Source organism: Limulus polyphemus, unplaced genomic scaffold, assembly GCF_000517525.1.
Source record: "Limulus polyphemus unplaced genomic scaffold, Limulus_polyphemus-2.1.2 Scaffold1415, whole genome shotgun sequence".
NCBI classification, from domain to species: Eukaryota; Metazoa; Arthropoda; class Merostomata; order Xiphosura; family Limulidae; genus Limulus; species Limulus polyphemus.
This window is the reverse complement of record NW_013667025.1, coordinates 13,485-28,143: the sequence shown is the minus strand read 5'-3', so window position 1 is coordinate 28,143 and position 14,659 is coordinate 13,485. Positions and strand designations below refer to the sequence as shown.

Sequence of the window (14,659 nt, the reverse complement as noted above, 5' to 3'; positions counted from 1 at the left end):
TCGATGTACTGCTGTCTATGATGATGATGATATATCCCACACATGATAACAATGGTTAATACAAACTCCAAGAGTGAGAACAGAATACTACCCATAAACACAACACAAATTCAGGTTTGAAAAAATAAAACTCACTGACAGTTTGGCGTATCATATCACACAAAATCCATAATCTCATGAGGTCAGAGGTTTCTTGCATTCTTGCCTGTTCTATAGCTCACCTGGACCAGGAAATGAGAACACCTGGCAGTTGGTACTATCATAACTAGGCACTCTGCTGCTCAACTCATTTGAACACATAGCTACTATCTCACCAACTGCTCGACCCTAACTTACTAGGTCTGGTAAGGTCACTTAAAGTAAGTTGTAGTTCAGTACTATAGTTTTAATTAATAATTTTATTGCTCTGAATTCAGCATTATCACAACTTCAATGAAAAACTTCATTCTGACCACAGATGTGAAACAATTCTGGCAGATCCCAAACTCTCAAACACAATAACAAAATAATCTTTAAACATTCTATTAGTACATATAAAAAAAATTCCTACATCCCTTTATATAACTACTTGCAATTTAAATAACACCACAATGAACCATTATCCCACCAGAGGACCAGTCACCTCTCCAAGGGCTATAGAAATTTAATGACAGTGTCAAAATAATAGCATCCCAGGTCATGACAATATGTTACAAATTAAACACTAAACTTATATGGCCTAGAGCTTTAAGAAACAAAAGATTAATTTAATTTTAAGATATGTTTATTTAGTAGCTATTTTACAATTTTATGAGAGTTGAATCTGATGTCTATAGATTTTCAGGACTTAAAGTAACAACTTTATATTATATTTTTATTACAAATTTTGATGTTCCCTAATATACTTTTATTTTACTAATTATATCTGGGGCTGTAGAGCACAATATAACATGTAAAGTAACTGAATAACTGAGATAAAAATTACCCTGACACTAATAAATAACATAATTTTCTGCATTTATATTAAGAACTTCACTATTTACATTTTAAGAAATTGCTACATATTCATCCATAATTGAACAAAAAATGTACACTGCATTACCTACATAAGGAAAAATTTCGATTAAATGAGAGAGTCATTCTTGCACCACAGCTCAAAATAGTCACACTGTAAGTTTATTGTTGTTTAAGGTTCCTATTTTCACTAAATTTAAATGTCTGTTAAGAAAAATTGCAAGTTATCCATATATTATTTTATGCCTTATTTTTATGAAGAGCAAAAAATTATCCTTCATAATTAAGTTAATAAAATGTATTTAATGCATTTACTGAACTCTTCAATACCAGTTTCAAACAATTGCTAAGCTGATGGATAATGTCATAATTGCTATTGTTGCTTAATTGGGATACGGATTTTTAGAAACAAACAATTTCATCCATTTCGTTTTCAAATTCTAATTAGTTTGCACCTACAACATATTCTACTATTCTTTAGGTAATGGAAAAATAGCATCATTAGAGATGTATAATGGAAGTGAATATGGATCTTTCTGAAAAAAAGTATGACTGTGTTAAGATTCACAGTTTGTGTTAATGTTGAGTAGTCTAACAAATATTATGTTTTTTATAAACTTGTTTTACGTTACTTACCCATTTTGCCTTTTCTTCTTCTTTTTTTTATTTTTTTTGCTGTTATATTGTACCCTGAAAATCCATACAGTCTAATCCATGTTTTTTGTTTTGTTTTCTTTCCCATTTCTGTCTGCAGCATGGAACTGCATAAGAACCTGACCCTTGACCCGAACTCGCTCCCTGCCTCATCACACACTGTGGCCTCCACCACCCCAAGTCCCTTGGCTATATCCCTCAGTCAGCTGGTCAAGCCAAGTCCCCTGGCTCTAGGCCTCACTGCTGCTACTGCTGCCTATACTCCCACCACCTCTGTTCTCTTTGCTGATCTCAACAACCTCACATCTCAGACTCGCAAAACTCTCACCACCAAAATACGTACCAGTACATCCCATAATGGGAGTAAGAAGTCAGAGCGGAATAAGTTTTCTCCATACTAGATGACAGTAGGTGACAGTCACACCATGTAAGAATGTGTAATGTGATAGTATATGATAAAGCAACTGACTGATAACAAATAACCCTTTGATGATGGTGTGACTGACACCAGTAGTAATGAAACACAGACCTCAATATTTGTAACAGGAGAGTATGTAGAGAATGGTATAGACTTCTGCAGAAAGATTTTTTAGGATATTATTGTGGAATCTTATGTAATAGTTGTCTGTGTCTTTTTCTTTATTTATCAAAGAAGAAAACACAGTGAGAGCTTAATTGTCATGTTTCATGGGTTAATATTTTTTCAAACTCTTATCTTTGCTTACAATATTTTTTTTCTTCTCTGTCATCTTCTAAGTTGATCATTTTATATTACTTAGTGGTCTGTTTACACTGTGTTTTGGATGTTTGGATAGCTCTCTGTGACTCAGAAAGTTCAGGTTGCAATTTTGTATGTAGTTATACATCTAAATTTTTTTCGTTGCTGCTGTTTACTGAGTCAGTAATCCTTTAAGTGTGTATTGTACTGATCATAATGAGTCCAAAACAAATTTTGTATCAGTTAATATTATATTGTTTTGTTCATAAAAGAGTGACACAGTTTTTACCCATACATTTTATACTGTGCTTTTTGGATCAAAGCTCTGAGACAGATATTGTTTCCATTAAGTTTGTATTGATTGTAAATTAGTCCAAATAATGAAGAATGTAGCTATAAAATATTATATATTATCCCATTAAGTATTGAATGTGTATAACAAATTTGTATTGTAATTAATTTGAAATTTTTTCAACATTTATCTAGAAAGCTATTATTTTAAGTGACATTCTCAATTCTTAAAACTTTAACTTTTTTGTGGTTTGCATAATTACTTCAAAATATTTTTAAATACATTAACACTTTTGATATGAATGGTTAGACTTAAATAATAAATGAAGGAATCAGCAAATTTCATTCACATATTTGAATTGGTTGCAATTAATTATAGATTTAAATCAATTTTCATCTTTATGCTTGTTAGTGTTATTTAAAGAAGTATTTGTCAGTTTTAATAATTATGTTTTCAAATCAGGATTAAGGTCTGCTACTGTAAAGTTTTACAGAAGAATTTCATTATACACACTTACACACAGAAAGAAAATACACTTTTTATGTATGAGAGTTTGCAGTAATCTTTACTTATACCTGTACTAATCCTATTGTACAGATTTATTGTCATTATGGTACTTTATACCTCTACAAGTTAGACATGTAAAATTGTGAAGATTTTTTTCTAAATAATATCATGATTTTTATATAATCTTACCCCAGTAATACATAACTACAATTAGTTTATATAACTGGCATCTGTTAACATTTTTTATTTACTAAATTAGCATTCAGGTATTTGTTTAATAACATATTATACAATAATTGCATGATTTGTAGATGTAATTTTAAATTTTGTCAGTGTAAAAAAACTTCAGGTTCCTTCCCTTTATTCTTTTAACCATAAGGTATGTTTTTTGTAATTTCATAATTTAATTAACATGTGTTATAGACTTATCCTCAGAAGTATATACTTTAAAATCTATTGAAAAAGTCAAATCTAAACAGATAATTGGATTAACATGTGTTATAGACTTGTCCTCAGAAGTATATGTTTTAAAATCTATTGAAAAGGTCAGATATAAATAGATAATTAAACATTTTTTTATTATTCAAAAGTCTATTATTATATTTGTAATTTTCTGCAACCATCAATATGGTTTTATTGTAGTCATGTATTTTTGTTTGTGAGATTAATGTTGTCTTTACACTGTGTATGGATACCTCATAATAAAGTAACTGTCAGTAAGTTAATTGCAAACATTTTTGCACCTTGTCATTCCATAGTTTTATAACTAAAGCTAAGTGATATAAGAACACAGTTTTGGTCACTGAAAAGAAATTAAGGATTTAGTGTTGTTATTGATTGTTTGCTTACACTTTTTTGTTATGAGGAACAAGTATACAGTGGAATTTCTGGATTTTATCTGTTTAAAAATTCTTCCAAACCAAATGTTTTAAATGTTGTAGATATGTGTATGTATCCCTTTAGTACTTGAAACTGAGAAAGGGAAAGAGAACATAAGATATTATGATTTAAATTGTCTTCACAGAAAGACCTTTTGTATATAATAAATGCCATTTACTGGAATGATTAGTACATCACCTAGAGAAGTAGGTTGGACATACATAAATATTGTTATTGCAGAAAAATTACACTTAAAGAATTAATTAACTACTAATTTATAAATGTCTAGTGATTGTTTTTAAATACCTTAATGTAAGAGAAAAAATGATCACTAAAAACAGATTTATACATTTTAACAATAACATTTAAATCTTGGGTTCTGTTTACTATCAGAAACTGACTCGTCCAATCATGAGATGGTAAAAATATGTAAATTTCTTAGAACATTTCCAAGTTGGAAAATCCAATTAGCTAGTGATTTCTAATAAATTTTTGTTGCAATTTAACTTCAACAGTTCTGTAAAATTATTGTTCATTTATCAGGATTGAAATTTTTAATTTTTAATCATGAAAAAGAAAAGTAGTAATCTGTTTTAAAAGATGGGTTATATCTTTTATTAGCATGATTTTCTCACATAATATTAAGAAATCAGGTTGTACAAAGTATAAAAGTTGTTGAGACTCATAACTATTTTTTTCAAACTTTGAAGTGATTTATTTCAAAGTAAAATTATTAAATAAGCAATATTGTAGTCTTTCATTGCAGTACTAGAAAGCATTGGATTGTAATTTATGGTATATTAGTGTGGGTTTGGAGCTCAGTATTATTTTTGTTGTGAAGTTCTGTACACCTCTACTTGTGTATTAGATTAAATGTATTTTGTTTAATTAAAATGTTGATTTCAATATATGCTAGGATTTAGTTGTTTTTGTTTTATTTTTTGTGATAAAGCCTATGTGTGAAAATTGTTAGATCTGCAAGATAATCTAAAAAGTAGTTTGAAATTATGTATTTTCCATAGTTTTTCTTAGAAGTGGTAATAATGTTTTCCAATTTTTACTAGTGTTTTGTAATTGGACACATTTTTAATTGAATTATCTTGGATGGGCTGTTCAATACAAATATAAATTATCTATTGTAGAAGGGGAAAGTTTATTAAAAAAGTGTACGTCTTTTTGCTTATCATGTGTTGGAGTGGTCCAATAAAGCTTATCGTTAAAATGATGACTTGTATGAATTAATTTAAATTGTGTCCCCATCACATGCAGAAGTTAGAGCAATGTTCTGCTTTTTGTTTAGTTAAATTTATGGTAGCAGTAATTTTATAGATTTGATTCACATTACATGTTGGTCAAAAGATATCTTTTAATTAGGTATTGTGACTGGACAAAATACAATTTTAAAATATTGGAATGGAAAAAAATATTAAGTATGTGACCTACAGTGTTTTAGTCAGAAGAACTTAAATACGATCCAGGTAATACATAAAAAATTATATTTCGTTTTATCCTACCTAGTTTTGTGAGTAACAAAAAGACCACATCATGCTTACACGCAACTTGCATTCATATACGCAGTTTGAAACTTTCATTATTGTATCTCTTTCACATGTGGAAAATATTTCTATATTAAGGCTATATTTTCCCTTATACGATATGTAGAAAGCGAATTTATTGATTTCATCTACTCTATTTAACTAGTTAAAATATTAGTTTTCTCTTTAAGAAAATGAGTTTTAAAATTTTTCTGAAAAAATTTTAAAAATTTATTATTCTAAACATGAGTGACTTAAACTCATTTGTAATAATAAGTACAGAAAGAAAACAAACACCAACTGTAGAATGCTTTTACGCATATATGTAATAAACCTTACATATTGTTGGGTTTGATAAGTCAGACATTTATGTGGACACTTTTTCTCTGTATTGTAAGACATATTTGACAGGGTACCTTTCATAATATTATAAAAAACAGACTTACCCTGATGAAGATTTTAAAATATATAAAACCAATAGTGTAATATATGATCACATTTGGTGCATTGTATAGTTTTTCTAAGTTACCAAAATGAGTTAAAATAATGATATATGAAGACATTTGGATGGCTGAATACTAATGTTTTTATGTTCTGTAGGTAAGATACACTTTTTATTTTTTGTAGTTACTTTTATTAATAGTATTGGTTGGAATATTTAATATATCTAGTTTTATTTCTAGTATTATATGTTCATTATAAAGATTGTTTGCAATGTTAGCTTATTATAAGTATTTAAGACTAACCTAAACCTAAATTTCTTAAGCTGGCTGAACCCCACGAGATATTGTTGGATTTACAGCTGAAAATATTGTTAACAGTAAGGGTACCCAATTGATGAAACAATGCATTCTAATCTTTATAAGAGATACATAAAAAATTATATTGAATCAGCTATAATGATGACCAGATTTAGTTTCAGTTGAGCTCTAAGTATATAGCTTACTCTGATTAGAAGTTATTGTTATTTTATATGTATAACAATAGGTTACTGTGATTGAAGTTATTATTATATTATATATATATATATAATAAAGTGTAATTTTCTTCTTTTGAATTTTTAATGCTCCTGTAACATTTCATTACACTGCTATAAATTATATTGATCTAATTTTATCTTTTGTAATCACATTGAATTATTTTCAAAACTTTCATCTAGTAAATGTATTTTCTATCATTTTCATGGTTCTACTGTTTTGCTTAAGCTTTGTAGTTATCATCATCCTCATCTTGTATTTAACATGTTATGGGTCCTTTGTGATGTTTATTTTTGCTTTTCATGTTCAATACCTCCCCTTTTTTGTTTCTCCCACTTAAAAAGCATTGTAAAAATATTTTTATTCATGCTACTTTGTCTCAGTCTCATATATCTTGTATCTAGTTTATTACAAAACATCTGTGAAATATTTTTCTACATGAAACATGGAAATATAAGATTTTAGTAATAGTGATAATGTAACTTAAGAACATTTTTGCATTAGGAAATAAGATGTGGCTCATATTATTCAAGTACATTTTAAAGCCATTTCACTGAGATTACATCGTTCATAAAGACCATTATAAAAACTGTTTTCTCACTTACCTCCCATAATAGAAATCTTTTTTTTAAAATTTCTTTTTCTCACATTTCACAATCACTGTAGTGTACTACTTGTCCTATCCATATTAGCAATCATTTTAAATTTTTTCATTTGTATTGGTAATTATTTCCCACATTTTTGCACCTATAATGTTATGAAACCATTGTACAGTTGTTTCCTTTATCTAACTAATTAGTGTATTAAGTTTTTGAGCTTCCTACATGCCCCCAGTAGCTCAGTGGTAAGTCTGAAGGCTTATAATGCTAAATACGTAGCACAGATAGCCCATTGTGTTACTTTGTGCTGAACTACAAGCAAAAAAAGCCTCCTGCATAGAAAGACATTTTAGTACTGTTTTCTTCAGATCACATCTCTTAAATTATTAAACTGTTGCACAGGTGGTTGTTATATGATCTGCTGAAATAATGTACCTTATTTCTTATCATACATTATCACCCAGGCAACATCTCATACTTCCTTTATAGTAGAAGACTAATGTAAAACCTTTTCCTCCTTGTACATGATGCTTGAAGCCAACATTTTGTATTCTTTCATGAAATCATTGTAAATCTTTATTATTCTCGTGTTTTATTATACTGCAGGCCTTATCTTGTATTTATTATTTTATCTGTATAAGACCATTGAAAAACTGTTCTTTTTATATTATATATATATCACTGTATCCAACATATAGAAAGAGTTGTGGAAAGATAGTTGTGTAATTCAGTGAGTGCAAATAATTAAAGAACAGTCTAGTTCTTTGTATTCATTATATTCTCTTTTGTAATAAGAACCTTAAATTTGATAAATGCTAAATGAAGTTCTCAAAATTATGCTCTTATTATATGAGCTATTACTTATTAAATTATTTTAGGGTACAAGTTACTAACTTACTGTTCTTGCATTCTAGCATCCAGAATGCTCAGCTTCCATTCATTTGGAGAAACATGGCTTCCATTCCAATGAAATAAGAAACAATTTAAAAGTTTTCCCGAATCCCTTGGATTGTTATTTCTATCATAGTAAGTTTTTTAATTCATAGTGGTTAATTACAGCAAAACAAAAAGTAGTTATTGTTATATTCCATTATACTATTTAACACTCATCTGTTTTAACAAACAGGTAAATAACAGTATTAGGATTAGTGTTAAATTAGTACTTGGTGGTGTAAGTATTAAAAAGTTAGATTAGGCTTAGCATGTGTAACATGACTTTACCTACAATTCAGCTTATTGGAAAGTTATAAAACAGGCCAAATGTATTGTATTACTACATAAATATCCTTTAAAGATTAGTTATTTGTCATTTCTTAATTTATAAATAAACTTAATTACTTTAGTGAGAAAATAAGGTAATGATAAAATAATGTAATATATTTAATAGTGTTGTCAATAGACTACTTGTTTTTAGCATTGATTATGTATTCCCAGGCTACAATGGTTAAGAGTAACATAGATGTTAAGCACTCACACTTTGTAAGGAGTGAGTTTTATTTGGGAACTTGGAATTGGCATGCAAATTTAAAAAAGCTAGTAATGAAGGTGTGTAACTTGTATGTAGAGTTTGTAGATTAGAAGAGGAGGAATTAGAGGTTATACTAAATAGAGTAGAAGCTACAGATAAAGAGAAGAGTAAACTGTTGGAAATGGCAGAGGATTTCAAAAGTAACTTGAGCTTTTCCATGCAAAGGTTACAGTAACTAATAATGACTTTTAGGGAGTTAGAAACATCTCTAATAGAGAAATATTTGATTTAATTTTATTGATCAAGATCTGGTAAGTAAAAGACAACAACCTTTAGCATATGCAGATGAAGAACTAGAGAAGAGGAAGAAGACAAAAAGTACAGATGGAGATGGGAATGAAAAACAGGAAGTCACAGTTATGGGGATTTTAATTTCAATCATATAGATTGGGAAATGTTAAAGTGAAATCATGAGGGAGACAGGTTTTTAGAGACTGTTGAGGATGGTTTTATTTATCAAATTTTCAAGGAACTGACAAGGAATGTCAGTATTTTAGATATATTGTTAACTTCTAATTTAGAAATGATTGATATAGATATGGCTGATAGGGTGGAGAGTGGGAAATGTCTGGGTGAAAGTGATCATTGCTCAATTAAGTTTTATGTTTCATTGCATATGGAGATAAAGAATAACAATATTTTGTTTAAAAGTTTTAAAAAATCAAATTTTGAAGGGATGAGACAAGAATTATCTATAATTAATTTTAATTGGATATACTAATCATATATGGAAAACTTTTAAAAATGGATTTTTAAATAATCAAGATAAGCATGTTCCTTACAGAAAACAAAAAGGGTGGCTGCAAGTAAAAAAAAACAGGTTGGCTCACAAAAGGTATAAAAGATGAGAATAAAGAGAAGCATTATAAAATTAAGAAGTTTAAATTGACTTCTCTGATGAAAGATTTAGAGAATTATAGAAGACCAAGAAAGTTGGTCAAATAGGAGATTAGGAAATGAAAAAAAACTATATAATGAAAGAATGGCTGAAAATGTAAAAAATAGTAGAAAGGATTTGTTGAAATAAATTAAAGATATCAAAATGTTAGAATGGGAGTAGGACCTTTGAAGGATGATACAGAAAGACTAATATTTCTGATGATTGTGGAAGACTGGGTTATTAAATTCTATGTTTTCTTCAATTTTTACTAATGAAGATTTAAGAAATATTCCTCATCCTGAACAGTTGCTAGATGGAAACAAGATCAAACAAGATGATCACAATAATTCTGAGCTTGTTAAGAAACAATTGTGAAGTTTAAAAATTGATAAAGCTCCTTGGCCAGATAATATCGCACCAAGGGTTTTGAATGAGGTTAAGGATTAGATATATGAGCCACTTGCTACTATTTTTTGTAAGTATATTAGGCAGGTGCCAGAGGAATGGAAGGTGGCTAATGTTACTACTCTTTCCAAAGCAGGTGATAAAAGCTGTAATTATAGGCCTATTAGTCTTACACCAATAGTGAGAAAAGTTTTCAAAAGTCTGATGAAAGCTGCATTCAAAGTCATTTAACAAAGTTTAAAATGTTGGGGAAAATCTTGCCTGCCTAATCTTTTGAAATTCTTTGAAAAGGTTATTGCTTAAGTAAATGAGGTTGAGGAGATTAATTTGGTGCCCCTGAATTTTCAGAAGGCATTTGACAAAGTGCCACATAAGAAGCTTGTTAAAAAAAATGATCTCTCTAGGTGTGAGGGATAGGTTGGCTTTTTGGATATAAAACTAGCTAGATGGAAGAAAACAGAGGGTTGTTGTAAATGGAGTTCAATCTAACTGGATTAATGTAAAAAGTGGGATACCTCAGGGCTTAGTGTTAGGACCTTTGCTCTTTTTGATTTACATCAATGACAGAGATGAAGGAATGATCAATAGATTATTTAAATATGCTGATGATATTAAAGTTTTTAGGTGTTGCTGGCTGTGAAGAGAAGGATTCTGCTTTACAAAAAGATTTGGATTATTTGATCAGTTTAGCAAGTAAATGGTAGATGGCTTTTGATTATAAAAAATGCAAGGTATTGCATGTTGGATATCATAATTTGAATTTTGAGTACAATTTTGATAGGAATAATCTTAACAGTGCTATGGAGGAAAAGGATCATGGTGTTCTGGTTGATTACTCTCTTAAGCCATCCAAGCAAAATCCTGTTGAAAGTGGTACGGCAAATAGGATATTAGGTTGTATCTAAAGTAATGTTTAATACAAGTATTAAAAGGTTATATTTTCATTGTATAGGTCATTGGTTAGGCCACATTTGAAGTACTGTGTTCAGTCTTGGGATTTTTACCTTACAAAGGATATTCATTTGTTGGAGAGGATTCAAATGAGGGCTACTGGGATGGAAATGTTGTCATTACAAGAACAGGGTAATATCTCTGAAATTGTTTTCTCTTGGGAAAAAAAGTTAGAAGTGATCTGATTGAGGGGCTTAAGATTGTTAAAAGAATTTATAGTGTTGATGCATCATTGTTTTTCATATTTAATGGTGAGAATGGTACAACTAGAGGACACAAATATAAATTTGGCAGTGTGAGAGTCTTCTTTGATTACAGGTTTATTTTTCAAACAGAGTGGTTGGCCTTTGGAATGGGTTGCCTTCAGATGTGGTGGATGTAGTTCAAGGGACAGTTTTATAATATCTGTAAAATAAGAGCTATCTTTGAGTGTTTTATTTTTACTTTAAAGTTTAGTTTAGTGGATGGGATGGCCGAGATAGACCTACAGATACCTTGTTGTCCTTAAATTATATGTAATATATAGAAATGTATAACATCAATAGTTTATCTATACTTAACTATTCAGATACTACAATAGAGAATGGATTAAAACAGAATAAAAGTAACACATACAAATTCCATTTGAGATAAACCTGAACATATGTCACTGTACACATGTTTTATAAATTATTCTTCTCCCTTACAAAGAATGTACAGGCAATGAATTGCAATATGCTTTTGTAGTATATTGTTATAGTAAAAAAAATATATATGTTCACTATATTGTCTTTAAGTCATTTTACTTTAAGGTGTTATATATTTCAATGAAATCTATGCATGTAATTAATTTCTTTCAGATTTCCTGGAAATGTGCATTTTGTTTGACACTGTTATTTAATATATAAATGAAACAAATTGCAAGGAGTGACACTTATAACTCAAGTTCACTACAGTATAAGATAGGAAACTTTCAGTAGATCATTTCAGGAGTGACATATAACTGGCACAGCATTTCTTTTAATGAACACAATTCTGGAATGATATTCCACTGTTATTTGCTCCCCAATGGGTCATAGGTAAGCTTACAGACTTACAGCACTAAAATCCAGGGTTTGATTCCCCATGGTAGCCAGACCCCAGATAACTCATTCTGTAGTTCTGTGCTCAAACAAACAGACTTTCTTTTGGGGATTATGATTAATAATTTTATTAAATGATATACACACATATTAAGACTATCTCATAAAGTAACCCACTGGCAAATATGAAAACACCAACATACTAAATATATTAAAATTTTTGTTAAAACTCCACAAGAACCCTCTCTTTTAAAGAACTTAATGCTAAGAACGTTTTGATTTTTGTTTGTTATTAAACATAAAGTTATACATTGAGCTGTCTGCACTCTACCCACCATTGACATTGAAACCCAATTTTTTAGGGTTATAAGCCCAACTTACTGTTGAACCACTGGGAGAAAGAACTTATCAAGCAGTCTTTCTAATCTCTTGCTTAATGTATTATAATTAATGAGCAACATGACTAAATGTTTGGATCTAGAAGATGGTTAGGATAACTTTAATTTTTGATACTTAGATAACATTAATTAACACGAATTCTGTTATATTTTTTGAAGCCCAAAATATATTAATTACTAATAATATTCAAAATACATATTGATCCTTTTTTTATGTAACATTGTCACATATCTCCTAAAACTAATGCAAAGCCACACTCTGCAATTAAAACTGATAACATATTTGTTATATATTATAATGGCAGCCATACTAAAGTTTTCATATGAAAAATAAAATAAGTTTAATGACAATTTTTGCTTTTTTTTCTATTCCAAAGACATACCCTTTCATTAATACAGGCAGAAATATCTTAATAAATGAATACTTGGTTAGTTTTACACTCTTAATTCCTCTCTCTCTTTCACTATCCTACTCCATTAGTGACAATGTAACATTTACAGCAAAGCTGACAGCTAAAGTATACCACCATAAAATGCAACATTAATCTCACCAATCAGGACTGATATGATTATGCAAGATGGTAATAATGAAAGATGTGAAGAATGGAATTTTAAAGAGAATAGACAGAAAAGTTATTGACAAAGTGAAAGTGCAAATGTTTATAAGGGTGTTGCTCTCAACTTGAATTGACACTTTTGTTGGAAAGTGGGTGGGGATACTTAGCAACTTTATTTTAGGCCTTAATTAAAAACCTCTTACAAGCAAAGGAAACATTTTTAGTGGTTTGGTTTGTTTTGAAGTTTATGCAAAGCTACATGAAGGCTATCTGCACTATTTTTAGTGGTAATTCACAGATCCAGTATTGTTCTTAAAGATAAGTATGAATAACAGTTCAAAATACTTGTCATGTCAAAAGCATTGGTGTCACCTTGAAATTTCAAATATCTAATCATGAGTTTGATCATTTATTTAGTCTGACATAGTTGTTAATATCATCATTAGAAAACAATATAACTTGTCAACTTAGCTGGCTTTGCATAATAGTTTACATACATGAAGTGAGAAAATGGAGGGAGGGGCAACATATATTTGTAATTCAACCCTCCTCTAATCAGTTTGAGGGGGCAGTGCTTCTTCTACCCAATGTGTTAGATGCTTATGACATAAGCACATCAAAGAATACAGTTTTTACTGTTATAAACAACAAGTTAGAAATATCCTTCCAACTAAATAGAGCTCGGAGAAGCTAATTCAAATACTATATCTTTACATTGAATAGAAGAATTTCCTGTACAACAGGAAAATAATAAAAAACAGGTTGTACAAAATTTGGTTATCATTTCAATAACTAGTAACATTTCATCGAACAGAACATTATGTTAACATTTAATGTGTCACTCAGAGGATTAACTTGAAAAGTCTTGCTCAGGGAATGAACCAAGATTTTATTTAAGCTACTTAATGAGGTCTGTAGCATGCTTTCCTGGGAAAATTCTTAAATTATGCCAGCTGGCTGATTCTGAAAATTATGTATATGGCAGGGAATTGAGTTGGTAGTATATCTTAGACACTCACATTTTGTTTTGATTACCCTTTGTTACTTAATCAGGAAAAGGTGACCACTCAATCCACCCTCCATGGTTTAGCACCTGTCACTTTATTACATTTAAAATTCATAGCTTACATAATGCAATATACAAAGACTGAGTATGTTACATTAAAATGATGCTGTTACAGTCCATATTTCTACATCCAGCCCTACTATATCTGATGTACATGCATCTTGACAATACCTCTGCTGTATAGTGGTGGCATCAAACTACCTATGAAATGCCAAAAATGTAATTATGATACATTCCATTCTATCGTGACTTAAACTCATTAAACTACCTATGAAATGCCAAAAATATAATTATGATACACTCCATTCTATCATGACTTAAACTCATTAAGCTACCTATAAAATGCCAAAAATGTAATTATGTTACATTCCATTCTATCATGACTTAAACTCATTAAACTACCTATGAAATGCCAAAAATGTAATTATGATACACTCCATTCTATCATGACTTAAACTCATTAAACTACCTATAAAATGCCAAAAATGTAATTATGATACATTCCATTCTATCATGACTTAAACTCATTAAACTACCTATGAAATGCCAAAAATGTAATTATGATACACTCCATTCCACCATGACTTAAACTCATTAAACTACCTATAAAATACCAAAAATGTAATTATGATACATTCCATTCTATCATGACCTTAACT

The 14,659-nt window shown here is 29.6% G+C and overlaps 1 protein-coding gene across 5 annotated transcripts in view; it reads left to right on the top strand.

The window, feature by feature from the left end:
* LOC106463467 (poly(rC)-binding protein 3-like) overlaps positions 1 to 14,659 on the top strand; it is a 212,854-nt gene that overhangs the window by 188,557 nt on the left and 9,638 nt on the right. For 3 of the 5 annotated variants that reach the window (XM_022390964.1, XM_022390965.1, XM_022390962.1), the window contains exon 12: positions 1,748 to 2,236. In XM_022390964.1, coding sequence (XP_022246672.1) covers positions 1,748 to 2,048 — 301 coding nt within the window. In that variant the 3' untranslated portion in view covers positions 2,049 to 2,236. Of the gene's footprint in view, positions 1 to 1,747; positions 2,237 to 8,068; positions 8,181 to 10,919; positions 11,050 to 14,659 lie in introns of those variants that run through there. The other 2 variants (XR_002611502.1, XR_001291061.2) reach the window with 2 other exon arrangements.